Source organism: Oncorhynchus clarkii, chromosome 6, assembly GCF_045791955.1.
Source record: "Oncorhynchus clarkii lewisi isolate Uvic-CL-2024 chromosome 6, UVic_Ocla_1.0, whole genome shotgun sequence".
NCBI lineage: Eukaryota > Metazoa > Chordata > Actinopteri > Salmoniformes > Salmonidae > Oncorhynchus > Oncorhynchus clarkii.
Genome location: NC_092152.1, coordinates 27,821,830 through 27,845,489, shown reverse-complemented (window position 1 = coordinate 27,845,489; position 23,660 = coordinate 27,821,830). Strand labels below are relative to the sequence as shown.

Genomic DNA, 23,660 nt, shown 5'->3' with positions numbered 1-23,660 from the left:
AGAATACACCACATCAGTCACTGGCTTTATCAATAAGTGCATTGAGGACGTCGTCCCCACAGTGACTGTACGTACATACCCCAACCAGAAGCCATGGATTACAGGCAACATTCGCACTGAGCTAAAGGGTAGAGCTGCCGCTTTCAAGGTGCGGGACTCTAACCCGGAAGCTTACAAGAAATCCCACTATGCCCTGCGACGAACCGTAAAACAGGCAAAGCGTCAATACAGGGCTAAGATTGAATCATACTACACCGGCTCCGACGCTTGTCGGATGTGGCAGGGCTTGCAAACTATTACAGACTACAAAGGAAGCACAGCCGCGAGCTGTCCAGTGACACGAGCCTACTAGATGAGCTAAATCACTCTTATGCTCGCTTCTAGGCAAGCAACACTGAGGCATGCATGAGCGCATCAGCTGTTCCAGACGACTGTGTGATCACGCTCTCTGTAGCCGACGTGAGTAAGACCTTAAAACAGGTCAACACACACAAGGCTGCGGGGCCAGGCGGATTACCAGGAAGTGTGCTCCGGGCATGTGCTGACCAATTGGCAGGTGTCTTCACTGACATTTTCAACATGTCCCTGATTGAGTGTAATACCAACATGCTTCAAGCAGACCACCATAGTCCCTGTGCCCAAGAACACAAAGGCAACCTGCCTAAATGACTACAGACCCGTAGCACTCACGTCCGTAGCCATGAAGTGCTTTGAAAGGCTGGTAATGGCTCACATCAACACCATTATCCTAGAAACCCTAGACCCACTCCAATTTGCATACCGCCCAAACAAATCAGATGATGAAAACTCTATTGCACTCCACACTGCCCTTTCCCACCTGGACAAAAGGAACACCTATATGAGAATGCTGTTCATTGACTACAGCTCAGCGTTCAACATCATAGTACCCTCAAAGCTCATCACCAAGCTAAGGAACCTGGGACAAAACACCTCCCTTTGTAACTGGATCCTGGACTTCCTGACAGGCCACCCCCAGGTGGTGAGGGTAGGTAGCAACACATCTGCCATGCTGATCCTCAACACTGGAGCTCCCCAGGGGTTCGTGCTCAATGCCCTCCTGTACTCTCTGTTCACCCATGACTGCATGGCCAGGCACGACTCCAACACCATCATTAAGTTTGCTGACTACACAACAGCCTGATCACCGACAACAACGAGACAGCCTCTAGGGAGGAGGTCAGAGACCTGATAGGGTGGTGCCAGAATAACAACCTATCCCTCAACGTAACCAAGACTAAGGAGATGATTGTGGACTACAGGAAAAGGAGCACCGAGCACGTCCCCATTCTCATCGACGGGGCTGTAGTGGAGCAGGTTGAGAGCTTCAAATTCCTTGGTGTCCACATCAACAACAAACTAGATTGGTCCAAACACACCAAGACAGCCGTGAAGAGGGCACGACAAAGCCTATTCCCCCTCAGGAAACTAAAAAGATTTGGCATGGGTCCTGAGATCCTCAAAAGGTTCTATAGCTGCAACATCGAGAGCATCCTGACCGGTTGTATCACTGCCTTGTACGGCAATTGCTCAGCCTCCGACCGCAAGGCACTTCAGAGGGTAGTGCGTACGGCCCAGTACATCACTGGGGCTAAGCTGCCTGCCATCCAGGACCTCTACACCTGGCGGTGTCAGAGGAAGGCCCTAAAAATGTCAAAGACCCCAGCCACCCCAGTCATAGACTGTTCTCTCTACTACCACATGGCAAGCGGTACCGGAGTGCCAAGTCTAAGACAAAAAGGCTTCTCGACAGTTTTTACCCCCAAGCCATAGGTCTCCTGAACAGGTAACCAAATGGTTACCCGGACTATTTGCATTGTGTGCCTCCTGGCTCGCAGTCGACGTCCCACCCCTATTTTACCATGCTGCTGCTACTCTCTGTTTATCTTATATGCATAGTCACTTTAACTATACATTCATGTTCATACTACCTAAATTGGCCTGACCAACCAGTGCTCCGCACATTGGCTGTTCGGGCTATCTGCATTGGGTCCCACCACCCGCCAACCCCTCTTTTTACGCTTATGCCAATCTCTGTTCATCATATATGCATAGTCACTTTAACGATACATACATGTACATACTTCCTCAATAAGCCTGACTAACAGGTGTCTGTATATAGCCTTGCTACCCTTTTTTTCAAATGTTTTATTTCTTTACTTACCTACACAAACCTTTTTTTTCGCACCCATTGGTTAGAGCCTGTAAGTAAGCATTTCACTGTAAGGTCTACACCTGTTGTATTCAGGTGCACGTGACAAATAAACTTTGATTTGATTCTTGACACACTCAAAACGGTGCAGCTGGTACCTACTACCATGGTACCTACTACTGTTCAAAGGCACTTAAATATTTTGTCTTGCCCATCACCCTGTGAATGGCACATACACAATCCATGTCTCAAGGCTTAAAAATCCTTCTTTAACGTGTCTCCTCCCCTTCATACACAGATGGAAGTGGATTTAACAAGTGACATCATAGAAGGATCATAATTTTCACCTGGATCCACTTGGTTAGTCTGTCACGAAAAGAGCAGGTGTTCTTAGTGTTTTGTACACTGTATATCCTCTTTTTCAGTGATGACCTAATGATGATCGTGATGACTGAATCATGCCAGATGCCAAATGTGATGCCATCATCCTGAACGGGGCTATGATCTGACTATTCAGATATGTAGATATGAGTTAGTTTATGTACCCCCTGCCCTTACGTCTACTCCCACCCCAATGCAGCAGAGGAACACTGCATTACGTAAAGGATTCATTCCCCATGGTTTGAGATGACTAGCTGTGTAGTGGATGAGTCTCCATTCTGCTACAGCCACTCTCCATCAACCCAACTGCCATATGTTGAGAGTTGAGGGCTTACATTATTGAAGGTATTTTGTCACATGTTGTAATCCTCAGCATCGTTGAAAAGGAAAGCCCTAACAATTATTTTCTATATGCTTTGTTCAGTAACTTTGTTTGGCTCCAGTTGGGTCAATTAATTCATAATTTGACCTCTCTCATGGGAGGAATTATATAAAGCTTTTTGGCCTGGCAAGATGTTTCAAAAATGTGTGGGACATTGTTTGCATTTATTAATAGGTGGACTACTCCTGTGTTGTAAATGTGTATTTACAGATCACAAACATTTTACTTTTAAATGGAACAAGAGCGAGGTGAGAGGACGTGATTGTTATCACAGAGGTTCACCATCATTTTGAGCTTTTCATGTAAGTTTGAATAGCTCATCATTGGCTAGTAGTGAAGCATTGAACAAGCACATCATTATCTTCATACGTTATTCTTCTGCACTGTGTCTTCATTACACACATGGGTAACAGTCAGACAATATAGAGGAGAGAGTATGTTTTAGCTCTTATATAAGCCCAGCTTTGTCTGTGATAAACAGGGGATAAGTAAGCCAGTCCTGAAGATAGCCAGAAACTGCTGTTGGACTAACTTCCCCACAGTTCATGGTCATATTAATTCCTTCAGGCAATCCATATTTCACTCCTACCACAATGCCACATGAGTGATCTATAATGTGGGCTGCAAGCGTTTGTCTCAAACACACTTTCTACATTAAGCTTTGTATGTGGACACCTGCTCGTCGAACATCTCATTCCAAAATCATGGGCATTAATATGGAGTTGGTCCACCACTTTGCTGCTATAACAGCCTCCACTCTTCTGCGAAGGCTTTCCACTAGATGTCAGAACATTGCTGGGGGAACTTGTTTTCATTCAGCCACAAGAGCATTAGTGAGGTTGTGCACTGATGTTTGGCAATTAGGCCTGGCTCGCAGTCGACGTTCCAATTCATCCCAAAGGTGTTCAATGGGGTTGAGATCAGGGCTCTGTGCAGACCAGTCAAGTTCTTCCACACCGATCTCGACCAACCATTTCTTTATGGACCTCACTTTGTGCACAGGGGCATTGTAATGCTGAAACAGGAGAGGGCCTTCCCCAAACTTTTGCCACAAAGTCGGAAGCACAGAATCTTCTAGAATGTCATTGTATGCTGTATCGTTAAGATTTCCCTTCACTGGAACTAAGGGGCCTAGCCCGAACCATGAAAAACAGCCCCTGACCATTATTCCTCCACCAAACTTTACAGTTGTCACTATGCATTTGGGCAGATAGCATTCTCCTGGCATCTGTGATGATGATACCCAGATTCGTCCGTCGGACTGCCAGATGGTGAAGTATGATTCATTACTTCAGAGAACATGTTTTCACTGCTCCAGAGTCCAATGGCGGTGCGCTTTACACCACTCCAGCCAATACTTAGCATTGTGCATGGTGATCTTAGGCTTGTGTGCAGCTGCTTGGTCATAGAAACCCATTTCATGAAGCTCCTGATGAACAGTTCTTGTGCTGACGTTGCTTCCAGAGGCAGTTTGGAACTCGGTTTTAGATTTGTGTATCGTTTTGAATTGTTAGATAGATACTACTGCACTGTTGGAGCTAGGAACACAAGCATTTCGCTACACCCGCAATAACATCTACTAAACGTGTATGTGATCAATTAACATTTGATTAGATTTTTTAGTGAGTGTTGCAACCGAGGACAGACGATTTGTATGCTCTTCAGCACTCGGCGGTCCAGTTCTATGAGCTTGTGCGGCCTACCACTTCGCGTCTGAGCCGTTGTTGCTTCTAGACATTTCCACTTCGCAATAAAATCACTTACAGTTGACCGGGGAAGCTCTATCAGGACATCCTATGATGGTGCCACGTTGAAAGTCACTGAGCTCTTCAGTAAGGGCCATTCTACTGCCAATGATTGTCTATGGAGATTGCATGTCTGTGTGCTCGATTTTAAACACCTGTCAGCAACGGGTGTGGCTAAAATAGCCGAATCCACTCATTTGAAAGGGGTTTCCACATACTTTTGGCCATGTAGTGTATTTTACATCTCCAAAACTGACACATTTGCTTGGTTGCTTCCCACGCTTACTGAGTGAGACCCCCAATTACTGAGAAATGATTCAGGCCACATTTGATCAGGATCTTTGTGTCAAAATGCCACTTGTATTTAGTCAACACAGCTCTATCCTGTTCACTCCTAAATCACTGGGATGAGACACCTGACAAATCAAATGCTAACTCAGCAATGACAAATCAAACGCTAACTCAACTGTCTTTGCAGACTGAGCTACATGTTTTTGCAAACTTTGAATTGTCTACATTGAGTTTGCACAATTGATCATTTTATGCAGTGTCATGATCAGAGGAACAGGTAGGAATGGCCTATGTTTGATCTTTTACATGTTTGCTGTCGAGTCATTTGTATTCAGTTAATAATGAAAGAATCAATCTTTGTCATCCTTCGTGTTTACTTTTAGATTACAAATAAATTGTGTTTTTCTTTGCAAGTAAAATATGATAATTCCATGTGTTGGCAACAGGTGGCGCTCAACTCAGTAAAAACCATTACTGTTTTAAACCTGGTTCTTAATGATATGAGTTCTATGAGTTATAGCTCCCTTTTTATTTTTCTAAATTAATATTTCCTTTTGTCTCTAATTGCATAGTTAGTTTGATATCTGATTTATAGATTGATAAGTGTTGTGGTATCTTAGTCACATCTATGGAGGGGTTTTTCCTTGTGTCTGGAGTAGGGGGAAGCCTGTCTGATAAACAGCTTCATGTTTCTTTACAACCAGACAAAATACATGATGAACTGTGTGACTTATAAATCACCTGAGTAGAATAGTGATGACAATGCCAGCCAGGAATAAAAGTGTGTGTGTGCAAGTGTGCGTGTGTGTCAATCCCTCTCCATTGGCCTTTCTTTATATCGACTATGGGAGCAGAGGGGTGTGATCATTTGGGATGATGAAACACAAAATGTTATTTGTAACTTTGTAATGATAGGTTTTCGATTTACTTACTTTCAAATTACACAAATCAAGTCAAGTTTATTTCTCATATGCACAGGAACACATGGGACACAAAAACATAAGACTGGTTGCTCTTAATTTTCCAGTATTGACCATGCACATTCCGATCTTGTGCTGTTGAAATGAAATGTGTTTACACAATTCAATAATGTTTGTTAAATTTGGGGATTATAATTCATTAAAGACTAAGATAAATAACTATTTTACAGACGAGTAGGTACGGGGCCCCATCGCTGTGGCTCCTCTCCATAGATCCCAACGTGATGATGTGCCACGATCACCGAAGTTTGCAGGCAAATGCACTAGCCCGGAGCACGACTAGGGAGCGAATCACTGCCCCATAATCAAGACTTTGTGGAGAGGCTGAGCTCTGATTTTAAACCCGCCCTCTGGAGAGATCTAATTTCCCCAAAACCTCCCATTTTCTCTCTCTCCTTCTGTCCCTTTTTCTTTATCTCTTATTTTTCGTCTTTCGCTGTAACCTACTCACGAATCATGGATCTCACAACGAGATGTTTGTTTCTTCTACCCTGCCTTTGCATGATATCTGCGATCGATTTAGAAGCAATAGACACAAGCTACTATGTGGAGCCTACTGCCACTTCAGATGTTATCGACTATAAGGATCCCTGTAAAGCTGGTAAGATTTTGGAACGCTATTTACCTCGTTTATGTGGACCTCAAACATGCCACGAAATGCTTTTGTGTGTCTGGAAGCTTGTGGTCAGTGAAGGAAATGCATTTGGAAATGACAGCGGTGAATCGAGTTTTAAAAGGTATAAGGATATTTTATATTTCTTTATTTTTGACCTATTGTCATAGTTTAGCTGATTCACGCGTTGAACATAACCTACTGTTGACATAGCTAGTGGTGGAAAGCTGGCACTCGTTGAAATAAAATAAGGACAATGTCATTTCTCAGGGTATAATGTTAAAGGCATGAAAGAAAAAAAAGTTTTTAATTTTAACTGGAACATAATGCAAACATGTTATTAGTTTAAAAGTTGTGTCATGTCTTTATAGAAAGTATTTTTGATGTATGATCTTTCTGTGTAGTTAAAAAAATATGGCATTTTTAGAATAGCCTATTTAAAGAGATTTTAAGGAGTTATAGCCTAACTTGGAAGAATAAAGATCCATTGGAGAGCACTAAATAACTACCTATTGAACTGTCAGTTGAAACTATTATAATCCTTTCTACCGATCTTACGTTCACTTATTAAGTAGGCCTTGATCGTGAAGAAAAACGCTGCATTTTAGTATGTTATGAGGCTCCAGTGTTACCCACTTGGTTTTGTCATTAAGCAAAATGACGTGCATTTAATACTTCACCGGCTGTTCATGTGACCACTGAAAACAAGCAGCTGGAGGGGGTGCTGTAATGTAGTCCACACCTGGTCTAATTTATCCTCATGTATGATCTCCAGTTCTGACCACTCTAAATCCCAATTCTGTTTACATTCAATGGGAGCCTATGTGATCTTCTAAATATACACTACATTACCAAAAATATGTGGACACTAGAATGAAAAACAGGCCCACACCATTATTCCTCCTCCACCACCAAACTTTACAATTGGCACTATGCATTAAGGTAGGTAGCGTTCTTCTGGCAAACACAGATTTGTCCATCGGACTGCCAGATGCTGAAGTGTGATTCATCACTCCAGAGAACGCGTTTCCACTGCTCATGAATCTAATGGCCAGCTTTACAGCTGACGCTTGGCATTGCACATAGTGATCTTTGGCTTGTGTGAACCTGCTCGGCCATGGAAACCCATTTCATGAAGCTCCCGATGAGCAGTTCTTGTGGTGACGTTGCTTCCATAGACCGTTTGGAACTCAGTCGTTTGTGTTGCAACCGAGGACAGTGGATGTTTTTGCGTTTCAGCACTCGGCGGTCCCGTTCCGTGAGCTTGTGTAGCCAACCACTTCGTGGCTGAGCCGTTGTTGCTCCTAGACGTTTCCACTTCACAATAACAGCACTTACAGTTGACCGAGGCAGCTCTAGCAGGGAAATTTCTCCCAAGGATGAACCAGACTTGTGGAGGTCTACAATTTTTTTCCTGAGGTCTTGGCTGATTTCTTTTGATTTTCCCATGATGTCAAGCAAAGAGGCACTGAGTTTGAAGGTAGACCTTGAAATACATCCACAGGTACACCTCCAATTGACTCAAATGATGTCAATTAGCCTATCAGAAGCTTCTAAAGCCATGATATAATTTTCTGGAATTTCCCAAGCTTTTTATAGGCACAGTCAACTTAGTGTATGTAAACCTCTGACCCACTGGAATTGTGATACAGTGAAATAATCTGCCTGTAAACAATTGTTGGCAAAATTCCTTGTGTCATGCACAAAGTAGATGTCCTAACCGACTTACCAAAACTATAGTTTGCTTACAAGAAATATGTGGAGTGGTTGAAAAACAAGTTTTAATGACTCCAACCTAAGTCTATGCAAACTTCCGAATTCAACTGTATATATTATTTTAAAAAGCAGCCAACAAGTGCTCACCATATGTGGGAACTCCTTCAAGACTGTTGGAAATGCATTCCAGGTGAAGCTGGTTGAGAGAATGCCAAGAGTTTGCAAAGCTGTCAAGTTCAAAGGGTGGCTACTTTGAAGAATGTATAAAATGCAATGTTTTGATGTAACACTTTTTTTTGGTCACTACATGACTCCATATGTTTTATTTCATAGTTGGGAAGTCTTCACTTCTATTCTACAATGTAGAAAATAGTAAAAATCAAGAAAAACTCTTGAATGAGTAGGTGTGTCCAAACCTTTGACTGGTACTGTGTATATATCTTGGCTGTTGTTTGTTTACGTGGTATTTCTCTTATCATATGGATATTCTCCCATAGCCTAGGTTGTAGGCATAGCCGCGGGAAGTAGGGGTGCTGAGGGTGCTGCAGCACCCCCTGAAAACCAGAATAAAAAGAAAACAATATTATACACTGTGCCTTAACCAGTTCTGCATTAGCGATTCGATATAGCCGTCTCTAGCGTGCCGGAAAATCTCAGCACCCCCCTCCAGCAGAGGCAACAACAAGAAACGTAGACTAAAATCATTCCAATCCTGATTTAAAATTGCAATGGCTGTTTACCTGTAAAGGCTGGCTTTAGGACCATGCAGAGCATTGGAGAGCAGCCTGTGCGCCTTTTTCTGTCACTTTTAGAAAGCAGAGGGCAGAGACAGTGCCATTTCCTTTGCCGATAAGCTGTTTAGACAGTGTGCTGATGTAACAGTATAACTTTAGTCCGTCCCCTCGCCCCTACCTGGGTGCGAACCAGGGACCCTCTGCACGCAGACAACTGACACCCACGAAGCATCGTTACCCGTTGCTCCACAAAAGCCATGGCCCTTGGGGAACCACTACTTCAAGGTCTCAGAGCAAGTGACGTCACCGATTGAAACACTATTAGCGCGCACCACCGCTAACTAGCTAGCCATTTCACATCGGTTACACTCACCCCACATTTGACTTCCTCCTTTTCCGCAGCAACCAGTAATCCGGGTCAACAGCATCAATGTAACAGTATAACTTTAGTCCGTCCCCTCGCCCTGACCCGGGCTCAAACCAGGGACCCTCTGCACACATCAACAACTGACACCCACGAAGCATCGTTACCCATCGCTCCACAAAAGCCGCGGCCCTTGCAGAGCAAGTGGAACCACTACTTCAAGGTTTCAAAGCGACTGACGTTGCCGATTGATACGCTATTGGCGTGCACCACTGCTAACTAGCTAGCCATTTCACATCGGTTACACTGATTGCTTTGAATTTGATGTTGGCATTTGAACTTGGTCTTGTAAGCCTTGTTGTAATCTGATAGCTAGAGGTTCATTTTAATTGGGAGGAGGGGAGTCCTCCTTTTTTGAAACCAAAAGCTGTTTTATTGCTATTAAAATATAGGTTGTGATAGCTGTAAGCCTAATTTATTATTTTCATTTTTTCACCCAGCAGGCTAGTGCAATTTTGGTTTCATGTAGGCCTATCGAAGACAATAACAATTGCAGGCTATAACAATGTGCATTGTCATGCAGTGACAGAATGATAATTGAGATCATGCAAATGATTACCTAGTTGGGCTAACTTTTTTTTTACTTATCGCTATAGCTGCCAGTACCTACAGTTGAAGTGGGAAGTTTACATACACTTAGGTTGGAGTCATTAAAACTTTTTTTCAACCACTCCACAAATTTCTTATTAACCTACTATAGTTTTTGCAAGTTTGTTGTGTCATGCACAAAGTAGATGTCCGAAGTATTTTTTCCAAGAATTGTTTACAGACATATTATTTCACTTATAAATCACTGTATCACAATTCCAGTGGGTCAGAAGTGTACATACACTAAGTTGACTGTGCCTTTAAACAGCTTGGAAAATTCCAGAAAATGATGTAAAAAAGGTACAGGTACAAAAGTATCTATATCCACAGTAAAACGAGTCCTATAACGACATAACCTGAAAGGCCGCTCAGCAAGGAAGAAGCCACTGCTCCAAAACCGCCATAAAAAAGCCAGACTACGGTTTGCAACTGCACATGGGGACAAAGATCGTACTTTTTGGAGAAATGTCCTCTGGTCTGATGAAATAAAAATAGAACTGCTTGGCCATAATTAACATCATTATGTTAAGAAGTAAAAAAGGGGAGACTTGCAAGCCAAAGAACACCATCCCTACCTTGAAGCACAGGGGTGGCAGCATCATGTCTGCTTTGCTGCAGGAGGGAGGGACTGGTGCACTTCACAAAATAGATGGCATCATGAGGATGGAAAATTATGTGGAAAGCAACATCTTAAGACATCAGTCAGGAAGTTTATGCTTGGTTGCAAATGGGTCTTCCAAATGGACAGTGACCCCAAGCATACTTCCAAAGTTGTGGCAAAATGGCTTAAGGACAACACAGTCACGGTATTGGAGAGGCCATCAAAAAGCCCTGACCTCAATCCTATAGAAAATGTGTTGTCAGAACTGAAAAAGCGTGTGCGAGCAAGGGTGACTTCATATAGCAGGGGGTCTGCAATCTTTTTCATATGAGTGACAATTTACAATTGATCCTACAATTTCTAAAGATCTGCGTGCCAGTTATGATTTTCATATAAGCATTGTAGGCTACTCAACTCTGCCCAGGAAATGTCTAACTGCCCACAAACTGAATAGCCTAATTCTACCTGGCTAATAGACAGAGACGCTGTCCATTCAGCCACACCCCACGGAGCTCCACTATGCCTACCTGTACCGAGGCACTGTCCATTCAGCGGTGCTGAATCACGAACACTGCCTTAATGTCTAGGTTTTTCGTAATTCCCTGGTCGAGTTGTTTGTCTTTGTCCTTGTCGATTGTAGGCCTAAGTAATTCCTTTTATGTATGCCTTTTATTTCAATGCATTTGCAGGATTTTTCTGGCATAGTGTCAATGTCGGCCTTGATAGCGTGTATTATGCATCTATTTTTTCATGTTGCGCTGTTCCCCAGTCTGTGGAGCATATGTATGAGGTTGAGTAGTGCATTGTACACAGACATTAAAACCTAATATTGACGTGATAATGTCGGGGACATTTTTTTTTTTTTTTTGCTGTTCTCCAAATAGCATTATATTGTTTTAAAATTGTGTATAAGTACAGTAAATGAGCTTCAACTGGCGGGTGTATTTCAACACACCCCGCTTTGCCATACCCTAGGTTTAGCTGAGCTGCACTACCCCCACCCCCCAAACTTTGGCTATGGTTGTAGGGGTCCTTCATTTATAACCCAGGCAAGATGTGTAGCCTAATTAAATCCAATCAATATATTCTGATTACATCAAGATCTGATTACACCATCCTCTGGCTAGTTTACTTCTACAAATATGACAACATTCAGAACAGAATAGGCATATATATTTTGTGTGGAAGAGCATATCTCAGTTGTCATCGTAATAAACAATGTGCTGTGAATTCACTGTCTCCCAAAGTGTCTGGTGAATTTCTAGAGATTATTTTCCCCATCTGCTGAAGGCATTTAGGGTACAGACAAGAGACATGTCTCCTGGTACTTAAATTGTTTGGCGCTTGTGTCTGTCTCATTCTCGCTTGACAGCATCATGCAGATGAATGGTATGTGTAAAGTCCTTCATGTCCCTGTTAGTTCAGTCCTCCTCCTCCTACTTCTCCTCCTCTGTCTTCATTTATCCTCAGCCCAGTGGCCTGGATTCTTTGTCCTGTTTTTCTACTGAGAAGAAGCTGGGTTGAGCATGATCCCAGCCACTCTATTTGGGCAATTCCACGATAACGGAATTGCGCTGAGACTAAGTTTTTTCACTTACAATGTATGCCAAACCAAAACCAATGATTTCAAAGTTTAACAAACCATATAACTCTATGATCAAGGACTACTTTTAAAAATGTACAATGAACATTTGTCAAAAACACATTTACTGGAAGAGCTGTGCAGATGCAAAGTTGGGACAGAATTTCGGTAATATCTCCCTCTGTTTTTTTATGTGACCACGTTTTCCAAAACTCTTAAATATCTGCTCCGAATTAAGTTTCAAAGATGTCTGCAGAAATGATTGAGTGTCAGCTATGACATGACACCTTGCGTTTAAAAATATATATATTTTGGTTATTGAACTACAGTAAGTGAAGTGGATTTACACTTGGTAACATAATTGTGGTAACGGATATTCATCATGGGTCCCTGATCAATACTACACAGAAATGCATAGTTATGGATTTGTTGCATGTCATTCCCTTCATGGTGATGTATCCTAAATAGGATTCAGTACAGCACATTATAGTGTGCTCAACTGTATTGTAATAAGCTCTACTTTAGTTTTTTTTACTGTGCTGTCCAAGCATAGCCATCTATGATTGGTTCTGATTTGGTGGAGGATGCTGGTTATAGAATTACGTAGGAAAGAGATGGGGCTCATGGGTAAGTGTCATTAAGAGCCGGGAGAGGTCGCGTTCATTTTTATTTTTTTATTTTATTTAACCTTTATTTTTAACCAGGTAGGCCAGTTGAGAACAAGTTCTCATTACAACTGCGACCTGGCCAAGATCAAGCAAAGCAGCGCGACAAAATCAACAACAGAGTTACACATAAACAAACGTACAGTCAATAACACAAAAATCTATGTGCAGTGTGTGCAAATGTAGGGAGGTAGGCAATAAATAGGCCCTAGAGGTGAAAATAATTACAATTTAGCATTAATACTGGAGTGATAGATGTGCAAGTAGAAATACTTGGGTGCAAAAGAGCAAGAGCGTAAGTAATAATATGGGGATGAGGTAGAAGGAAAGAGATGGAGAGAGGGTTCCAGACTAGAGTTTTAATCACTTAATAATTCATAAACAAAATGTATATCAGTGAAAACACAAACTAACTGATAGGTCCACCTTTACTTGTTACTTCTGTGAACTTTCATTATCCTCCCTCCTCATATGGGAAAGAGAAATTAGAAAATATCTTAAAGATATGAATTTCAAAACACAAGGCAATGTTTCTTAAATTTACAGAAGGCAGATAAAATTATCCTAAACTAAATATTGATATTAGTTCAACATTGTGTAAATTTATATATGCCTTAATTAAAAAATATATACATACATACATACATACAGTTGAAGTCTACATACACTTAGGTTGGAGTCATTAAAACTAGTTTTTCAACCACTCCACAAATTTCTTGTTAAAACAAACTATAGTTTTGGCAAGTCAGTTAGGACATAGACTTTGCATGACACAAGTCATTTTTACAACAATTGTTTACAGACAGATTATTTCACTTATTTCAGTTATAATTCACTATCACAATTCCAGTGGATCCAAAGTTTACATACATTAAGTTGACTGTGCCTTTTAAACAGCCATGGACAATTCCAGAAAATGATGTCAAGGCTTTAGAAGCTTCTGATAGGCTAATTTACATAATTTGAGTCAATTGGAGGTGTACCTGTGTACGTATTTCAAGGCCAACCTTCACACTCAGTGCCTCTTTGCTTGACATCATGGGAAAATTAAAAGAAATCTGCCAAGACATCAGAAAATAATTGTAGACCTCCACAAGTCTGGTTCATCCTTGGGAGCAATTTCCAAACGCCTGAAGGTTCCACGTTCATCTGTACAAACAATCTGTACAAACAATAGTACGCAAGCATAAACACCAAGCATACTTCCAAAGTTGTGGTAAAATGGCTTAAGGACAGCAATGTCAAGGTATTGGAGTGGCCATCACAAAGCCCTGACCTCAATACTATCGAAAATGTGTGGGCACAACTGAAATATTGTGTGCGAGCAAGGAGGCCTACAAACCTGACTCAGATACACCAGCTCTGTCAGGAGGAATTGGCCAAAATTCACCCAACTTATTGTGGATGCTTGTGGAAGGCTACCTGAAACGTTTGACCAAAGTTAAACAATTTAAATGCAATGCTACCAAATACTAATTGAGTGAATTTGAACTTCTGACCCACTGGGAATGTGATGAAAGAAATAAAAGCTGAAATAAATCATTCTCTCTACTATTATTCTGACATTTCACATTCTTAAAATTAAGTGGTGATCCTAACTGACCTAGGATTAAATGTCAGGGATTAATTGTCAGGAATTGTGAAAAACCAAGTTGAAATGTATTTGGCTAAGGTGTATGTAAACTTCCAACTTCAACTCTATATAAAATATATATATATAAACTCTTAGCTTTCATTTGACACCCAATTTGACATGCTCCTATGAACCCCACATGTTGGTGGTCATAGGTCCTTTTACATGGAAATGACCAGAGGCAGAACATAATAAAAGTGGTGTTTTGCAATACAGAATCCATCACACACACACACACACTGCTCTAATTTCATATAGCTTGTTTATACTTTTCTTGTATGTAGGAAGGCGGGATTACGTGATGTTTTTTACAGGGGGTTCAAGAGGTTGCTTCCTCTACTATCTACACAGATCTGTTTAGAGGAGCAACGTTATCAGTATTTGTCATCTCAGTTGTCCATGCAAATGGTTTAACTTACAAATAGGAACATGTGGGATCTGACTCATGGTTAGGAGCCCCCTGGAAGCAGAGTAAATCAATCAGTACAAGTGCTCCAAGTGGGATTCCTAAATGTAAACAAGTATGTCTTCATCATGGGCTGGAATTAAGGATGCAACATGAACAAAAATGTGCAGTGTTTTCTGAAGATCAAAGGTCCGAGGTGTCAGTTTTTGCTCGTTGCTTATTCCATTGACCTAACATGATATCTTTAACTTGTCTAGATGGAGCAAATGACCAAAATCAAACAAACAAATGTCAGGAAGTCATTTCTTGACATATTTTAGTAGTGATGGTAGACCAGTCCCATCATAATTTGAACAGTGGGTTAATGTGTTCACATGTACCCGTGGGCAATGTTAAGGACAGGTTCTGAAAAGACGGTTAAGTACAACTCCCACCCATTTCTAGCCTCCGCCCCATTTCAGCTGTCTCACTCAAACTTCTTCACTCAATGACTCGCTCACTGACTTACTCACGCTCTCTCGCAAAAGGTGACAACCACTGTCAGCAATCGACAGTGGTGTTGTGTTCCTTCGCTAGTGCCTGTATCGATTTTTACTAAAGGATACCATTGCATTTAGTCAATTTGATAGCAGTCTGCTGCTTTCAAGGTTAGCTTTAGGTCAACAGTGGTTAGTGCACTTGCAAGCTTACAAGATTAATAAATTGTTTACTTGAGCAAAATATAATTGCTAACATTACAAATGGATGAATATAAATTGTAAATGGAGAAAATCAATTTTAAGCCGATAGTTATCTGATAGAAAATGCCTTAGTTCAGAGCTCCAACCATGGCAGCATCCCAGCAACTTGTTTACTGTAAGAACCTATTAAGATTAGGTCCACTCATTTTATATATAACAAAAAGAGTGCATTCTATAATTCTATATAGAAAATGCAAGTCACGCTCAATGCCACCTGTATTTAAATCATGATAGATCTTCAAGAGAGCCGAAACTGACTTGACATTTGAGTTTGCATTGTGGGGTAGATGACTTAATCTACCAAGGAGCTTCTTTCAAGGGTTGAGTCTGTTGGATTTGAAATCATATATCCTTCTAATTTGTATTCTGACATCATTTCATTTGAAGTCTGTGGGCTACAACAGGCTTTGCCCTCCGTTTGAGCTCCTCTGCTGTAAGCGTTACCAAGAGACGTGCTGTAGCCTATAGGGAGGGTGAGGAGGAGACCAGCCTCAAGCAACCCCCTGCCCTCGCTTATGCAAGTGGTTTTCCTGTCTTCCCCACCCCCCTCCTCTCTCCTCTGACTGTCCCTGGCAGTTCCCACAGACTGTACTGTAGGTCATTCACACCATGCCAGGCCAGAGCTGCTGGAAGGTGGAGGGCAGACTGGCCACGCCAGCGTAAGGTGAGTGAAGCCCATTGGCAGCTTATCTGGGAGCTGATAACTGGCCCTGAGGATTGCATGCATGCAGTCAACCTTTAATCATCCCCACCGTTACTTATGCATTTGACTATGAGCTAGTCTCTGACTTGATAATAAACAATGGATCCTGGGTGATAGGGGATGTTTGGAAGGCAGCTGTCTACTCTGATGTCTTTGTCATCTGAAGAGTCTAGTTGGATAATTCCCTAATTAATTTCAGGTGTCCTGAGTTGTTGATAGTGTGACCCAGAGGGAGCTTGTATCTTGAGGCCATGTTCTCTAAGAGACCTCACGTGCTACTCAATGGTTCGAAACCTGGATATTTAAATCACAGAATACAAATCACTCCTCAAAAAATGGGATCCGAGCGGGTAAGGTTATTCTCAAACAGATCTAGTGAAATATTACTTGTGTGATTTAGACAGCAAGAGCCAGATGTTTGTCATTGGGAGAGAATTTGATGGGTGATTATATTAGTCAACAAAACAAAAACATCTAAAATATCAGCGTTGTTGTAAACCAATTTTTTAATGTCTGTTATATGGTTTGTTGATTTAGAACTAAACTCTCCATCTCTTATTTTTGGAGAAAACTACATTTAAACGGTATAGTCTTTGTAAATGATATCATAAATAGGACTGGTGGAGTTATGTCATACATGCAGCTAACACAGACATATGGAAATGTGTGCTTATTGCAGCATTACCGCAAAAATGGAAGAGGCAAGTGAAAGGGGGGGAAAGTAAAGAACTGCATTAAAGACCGAAATTGGTTAAAGAAAAATGGTTAAAGTATACCAGTTTAATTTAAGGACCAAACAATTAACAGCTGTGCCATATATTACAAAATAGTTGGGAAGAGATTTTTGATGTACCGATTCCATGGCACATGGATTATGAACTAATGCACAAAATAACGCTGGATTCAACACTTTTGTTTTTTGCATTTAAATTATTATACAACATTCTTGCAACCAATAGAATGTTATATACTAACGTTACCGTTCAAAGTTTGGGGTCACTTAGAAATGTCCTTGTTTTTGAAAGAAAAGCAAAAAAGATTTGTCCATTTAAAATGACATAAAATTGATCAGAAATACAGTGTAGACATTGTTAATGTTGTAAATGACTATTGTAGCTGGAAACGGCAGATTTTTATTAATGGAATATCTACATAGGCGTACAGAGGTTCATTATCAGCAACCGTCACTCCTGTGTTCCAATGGCACGTTGTGTTAGCTAATCCAAGTTTATCATTTTAAAAGGCTAATTGATCATTAGAAAACCCTTTTGCAATAATTTTATCACAGCTTAAAACTGTTGTGCTGATTTTAAAGAAGCAATAAAACTGGCCTTTAGACTCGTTGAGTATCTGGAGCATAAGCATTTGTGGGTTCGATTACAGGCTCAAAATGGCCAAGAAACAAAGAACTTTCTTCTGAAATTCGTCAGTCTATTCTTGTTCTGAAAAATGAAGTCTATTCCATGCGAGAAATTGCCAACAAACTGAAGATCTCGTACAACGCTGTATACTACTCCCTTCACAGAACAGCGCAAACTGGCTCTAACCAGAATAGAAAGAGGAGTGGGAGGTCCCGGTGCACAACTGAGCAAGAGGACAAGTACATTAGAGTGTCTAGTTTGAGAAACAGACGCCTCAAGTCCTCAACTGGCAACTTCATTAAATAGTACCTGCAAAACACCAGTCTCAACGTCAACAGTGAAGAGGCGATTCCGGGATGCTGGGCTTCTGTTTCTCAATATATACAGTTCCAGTCAAAGGGTTGGACACACCTACTCATTCCCGGGTTTTTCTTTATTTGTTCTATTTTCTACATTGTAGAATAATAGTGAAGACATCAAAGACATCAAAACAATGATATAACACATATGGAATCATGTAATAACCCAAAAAGTGTTAAACAAATATATTATATATATTAGATTCTTCAAAGTAGCCACCCTTTGCCTTGATGACAGCTTTGCACACTCTTGGAAATGATGCAGACAATCACATGGATGGAATCTGCAATATGAATGATCTACCCCCCTCCCCCCAAAATACAAAAAAAGAAATAAATAATAATAAGTAGAACTTCTCCATTTATTTACTATTGGGACCTGCTTCTAGAAAGCTCCCAAGGCAATTAGTTATCTACAGGGTATGCAGCCATGCATGGTAGATGGAACGTATACAAACCAGCCCACACATAATGTAGTTTATATCAACAGGTTTGCTCCTGTAGTTTTCAGGTGATTAGGGTGCCATGGTGTGGTCATAATCTGGGTGCATTAGTGGGAACAATATGTTTGTTGTCAATGCTAAGAAATAACAAATGCTCTGGGAGTGCTCATTTAAATGACTCAAAGCATGCCTAATTAAGCAACAATAATGAGAAGCTAAACAAGCAAAGAGGGCACTTCTTTACAGTTCAGTCCCATTTGTCATTCATTTTGTCTTGTCTGAATTATTCATTTGAGCTCCATTACTGGAAATAGTGTTTTCCCCACCTGTAGTTTCTTTAAAAGTCTCCTTTTAAATGTATTTAAAGAAGCTTGGATGTCTCTTCATGACACAGTGCATATTTAAGCCTATCTCAGCTTGACTAATGACTATGACAATTCTAAAGTAAATTCTCTAATCTCTGATTTGTACTTTATGTAGCTACCACTCTTCACTAGCCACTAGCCATAAAAATGCATCGCAAAGATATGGCATATGAGTAATAACAGACATAATGGTTACATGATGATCCCATAAAACTCTAATGATTATTTGAAAATGTTATGGCTATACGATATGGGAGCTATTGGAGAACACTATGTCAGTCATGATTTTAAGATGACATTTTAGACATGGATAAATATGGGAAATCAGATCCTGCTAATGGGCCTGATGGAGTTTGAAATACGTTAGAAGAGACAGGCTCTGGGCGTGTGGCTCTGGACGTGTGGCTGCCTTCATGGTGTCAATAATAAGACTCTGGACTGATCTCTGCTGTGGTGCCTGATGAGACTTCTAGGCTTTTATTGGAGCGTAATCCCCTCTTAGAATCTGGGGCTTTAGCCTGAGGCTTCTCCGGAATCTCTCCGAATTACACCTTAGTTGTGTTTTTTTTCCCCTCCTGCCTTGGGCTCAAATTGCAGTGTGAGGAAGTATCAAGGTAAGCATTTGCTCAAGAAAAACAGCTGGAGTTGTTTTTCCAGAAGGAGAGGGGCACAATATTTACAAGACTCCCACCTTCCATAATCCCACCAATCACCTCTTACTATAAGCTTTTCATAGACTGTAACACTGTTTGCCTCACTATTCGTGGTGCCTGGATGTTTTGTTTGTATTTTTCTCTCTGGAATTTTAAAGATACAGCCACAGAAGGCACAATGATGCCTCAATTTTAACTCGACAACCAGTGTTACCCTATACTAAGTGTAACAATATTAGAAAAATGTGTGTTTCCATAGCTAGGACTAACAGTGAGGACAAGATAAGAATCGACAACCTCTGCATAATCAAAACAGTTGCGTTGTGGTGTTAAAGTTCACAGTTAGCCATTGTTATTTAAATGAAATCTGAAAAGTACCAGTGGCCTTGCTTTGGCCCCAAGTGAGAGCAGGTCTGCCGGAGCCATGGCCCATTGAGACACGGGTGCCGGCCCGCATAGATGGAAACAGAAAAGTCTGTGCCTTTTGGGTAAATCCTGTGTGGAAATGTGCCATGAGTGTAGGGTATCACCCTGCTGACACACTGTAGCCAACATGTGTGAAGTCAGATAGGGTTGGCATTCACAGAATGAAACCTGAAAAGTGATACTTACCCTGTCATCAGATGGTAATCATCTTAACGCAATACACTATTGGCTGCCATTAGAATTCAAATGCTTGTTTGTTTTCAAAACACCCTCACTGTGAAAGGCATTGCCATTTCATTGTAATGCATTTCAAGCCCACGTCAGCTGTCCTTTTCCACATCTCATCTCAGGGTCTTTGATAGGAAAATATCCCCTTTTTTCAGGCAAACTGAGTACTACAGAAGTCCAAGTCTCCTAGTGATCCTACTTTCCTTTATGTGATAGTGGTGTTGGTTTTTAGAGGTTGTTTGTAGTTTTACTGTACCAGATGTGGTGTCCTGGTGGTCACACAGGGAGAATAATCAGTAAATAGTGTCAGTAAGGGTCATTTCCATGTAAAAGGATCTAAGAGCACCAACATGTGAAGTTCATAGGAGCATGTCAAATGGAAGCCAAGAGTCTGTTTATTTTATTTTATTATTAAGGCCTATATACATTTTTCTACCACTTTCCATCCTAAAAATTAGGAATAAGCTAAGGCTTTGATTTATTTTCAAACAGAGGGAAATAGGGTCTTAGAAAACATCTACCAGAAAAAATATTTATGTATTAGAAATACATGTATTAGAAATACATCAAAACACAATGAAGTAGAAGTAAAGGAAAATGTTGTCCACCTTCTGTAAGTTTAAGAAACATAGCCTTGTTACCAAAAACCCACATCTTTAAGATATTTTCTAATTGAGGGAGGACAATAAAAGTTCACATAACTAGCAAGTAAAGTTAGAACTATCAATTTGTTAGTTTTTAATGAAATCAATTTAGTTTCTGAATTATTAAGTGATTAAAACTCATTCTGTTACCAAATCGGTAACAGAATTTCAGAAAAATTGGTAACAGAATTTCTGCAATTGAATTGGCTGAACCAATCAGACGTCTAGGTTTCACAAGTTTGGACAGCACAGTACAGTACTCACAAACCATAGTCACCTGCTACTGTCCTCCCTTCCACTGGCGTACTGTTATGTTCAGCTGAAACTTTCTCTTTCTGTCATCTGATGGTCAAAGCAAGTGTGAAAAATCTGGACAATCCCTGTCTCTCTCCTCTATCTCTCTCCAATGAATGTCACATCTCCCGGCTCTTACTGACAGCAATTACAGTCCTCGAGGGCCTGATTGGTGTCACAGATTTGCCCCAGCCCCAGCTAACACACCTGACTCCAATAATCACTTAATCATGATCTTCAGTTTAGAATGTAATTTGATTAATCAGCTGTGTTTGCTAGGGATGGAGAAAAAGTGTGACACCAATCATGTCCTCGAGGACTGGAGTTGCCCACCGCTGATTTAGGCATTTACTGTAACCAACATCCTCACCCACTGTGCACGGTCCGACACCGGAAGTCCATGGACATTGAAAAGTAGTTTTCAATTTGGTTAGTCCGCCCTGGCCGTCTGGACCGGCCTTCATTTGGCCAAAACATATACTTCCATGATTGGTTCAGATTTAGTCTGGTCTGGACCAAATCTGAACCAATCATAGACGTCTATGTTTCACAAGTTTGGACAGTAAAGTAGAGTACAGTAAAGAAAAATAGTATAGTACAGCACAGTCCTGTATTGTACAGTAGAATAGAGTACACAGTAGAGCACACTATAGTTGAGTGCTCAATGCTTTAGCACACTCCGCCAACCCTGATGTCCTTGCCGTGTCTGAATCCTGGTTTAGGAAGGCCACCAAAAATTCTGAGGTTTCCATACCCAACTAAAAATAATTCTGTCAAGATAGAACTGCCAAAGGGGGAGGAGTTGGCCTGCAAAGTTCTGTCATACTTTCCGGGTCTATGCCCAAACAGTTCGAGTTTCTAATTTTAAAAATGAATTTCTACAGAAAAAAAGTGTCTCACTGTTGTTGCCTGTTATAGACCCCCTCAGCTCCCAGCTATGCCCTGGACACCATATGTGAATTGATTGCCCCCCCATCTATCTTCAGAGTATGTTCTGTTAGGTGACCTAAACTGGGATATGCTTAACACCCCGGCAGTCCTACAATCTAAGCTAGAGGCCCTCAATCTCACACAAATTATCAAGGAACCCACCAGGTACAACCCTAATTCCATAAACATGGGCACCCTCATAGATATTATCCTGACCAACTTGCCCTCCAAATATTCCTCTGCTGTTTTCAATCAGGATCTCAGCAATCACTGCCTCGTTGTGGGTCGTTGTGGGTCCGCGGTCGAACGACCACCCCTTATCACTGTCAAACGCTCCCTAAAACACTTCAGAGAACAGGCCTTTCTAATCGACCTGGCCCGGGTATCCTGGAAGGATATTGACCTCATCCCGTCAGTTGAGGATGCCTGGTCGTTCTTTAAAAGTGCTTTCCTCACCATCTTAAATAAGCATGCCCCTTTCAAAAAATGTAGAACTAAGAACAGATATAGCCCTTGGTTCACTCCAGACCTGACTGCCCTCGACCAGCACAAAAACATCCTGTGGCGGACTGCACTAGCATCGAATAGTCCCCGCGATATGCAACTTTTCAGGGAAGAACCAATACACGCAGTCAGTCAGGAAAGCAAAGGCTGGCGTTTTCACACAGAAAATTTGCATCCTGTAGCTCTAACTCCAAAACGTTCTAGGATACTGTAAAGTCAATGGAGAATAAGAGCACCTCCTCCCAGCTGCCCACTGCACTGAGGCTAGGTAACATTGTCACCACCGTTAATCCACGATAATCGAGAATTTCAATAAGTATTTCTCTATGTTTCCTCCTGGCTACCCCAACCCCGGCCAACAGCTCCGCACCCCTGCAGATACTTGCCCGATTATTATTTGCCGCCATTGTTGCGACCCCTATTACCAGTCTGTTCAACCTCTCTTTCGTATCGTCCGAGATTCCTAAAGATTGAGAAGCTGCCGCGGTCATCCCGCCCTTCAAAGGGGGTAACACTCTAGACCCTAACTTTTATAGATCTATATCCATCCTGCCCTGTCTTTCTATAATCTTCGAAAGCCAAGTTAATAAACAGATCACTGATAATTTCGAATCCCACTGTACCTTCTCTGCTGCGCAATCCGGTTATATTATATCTAGAATCGGCTTCCTATTTCTCAACAAAGCCTCGTTCACTCACGCCACCAAACATACCCTCGTGAAACTGACTATCTAACCGAATTTCGACTTCGGCGATGTCATTTACAAAATGGCTTCCAATACTCTACTCAGCAAATTGGATGCAGTCTATCACAGTGCCATCCATTTTGTCACCAAAGCCCCTTATACCACCCACCACTGTGACCTGTATGCTCTACTCGTCTGGCCCTCGCTACATATCATCAGACCCACTGGCTCCAGGTTATCTATAAGTCTATGCTAGGTAAAGCTCTGCCTTATCTCAGTTCACTGGTCACGATAACAACACCCACCCATAGCACGCACTCCAGCAGGTATATCTCACTGGTCATCCCCAAAGCCAACACTACCTTTGGCCGCCTTTCCTTCCAGTTATCTGCTGCCAATGACTGGAACGAATT

The 23,660-nt window shown here is 41.4% G+C and overlaps 1 protein-coding gene across 1 annotated transcript in view; it reads left to right on the top strand.

Moving 5' to 3' along the window:
* The first annotated feature begins 6,194 nt into the window (after positions 1-6,194).
* LOC139410896 (bone morphogenetic protein 1-like) overlaps positions 6,195-23,660 on the top strand; it is a 51,393-nt gene continuing 33,927 nt past the window's right edge. Inside the window, exon 1 of the mRNA XM_071156543.1 lies at positions 6,195-6,550. Within this exon, the coding sequence (XP_071012644.1) occupies positions 6,406-6,550 (145 nt within the window). The 5' untranslated portion in view covers positions 6,195-6,405. The remainder of the gene's footprint in view (positions 6,551-23,660) is intronic.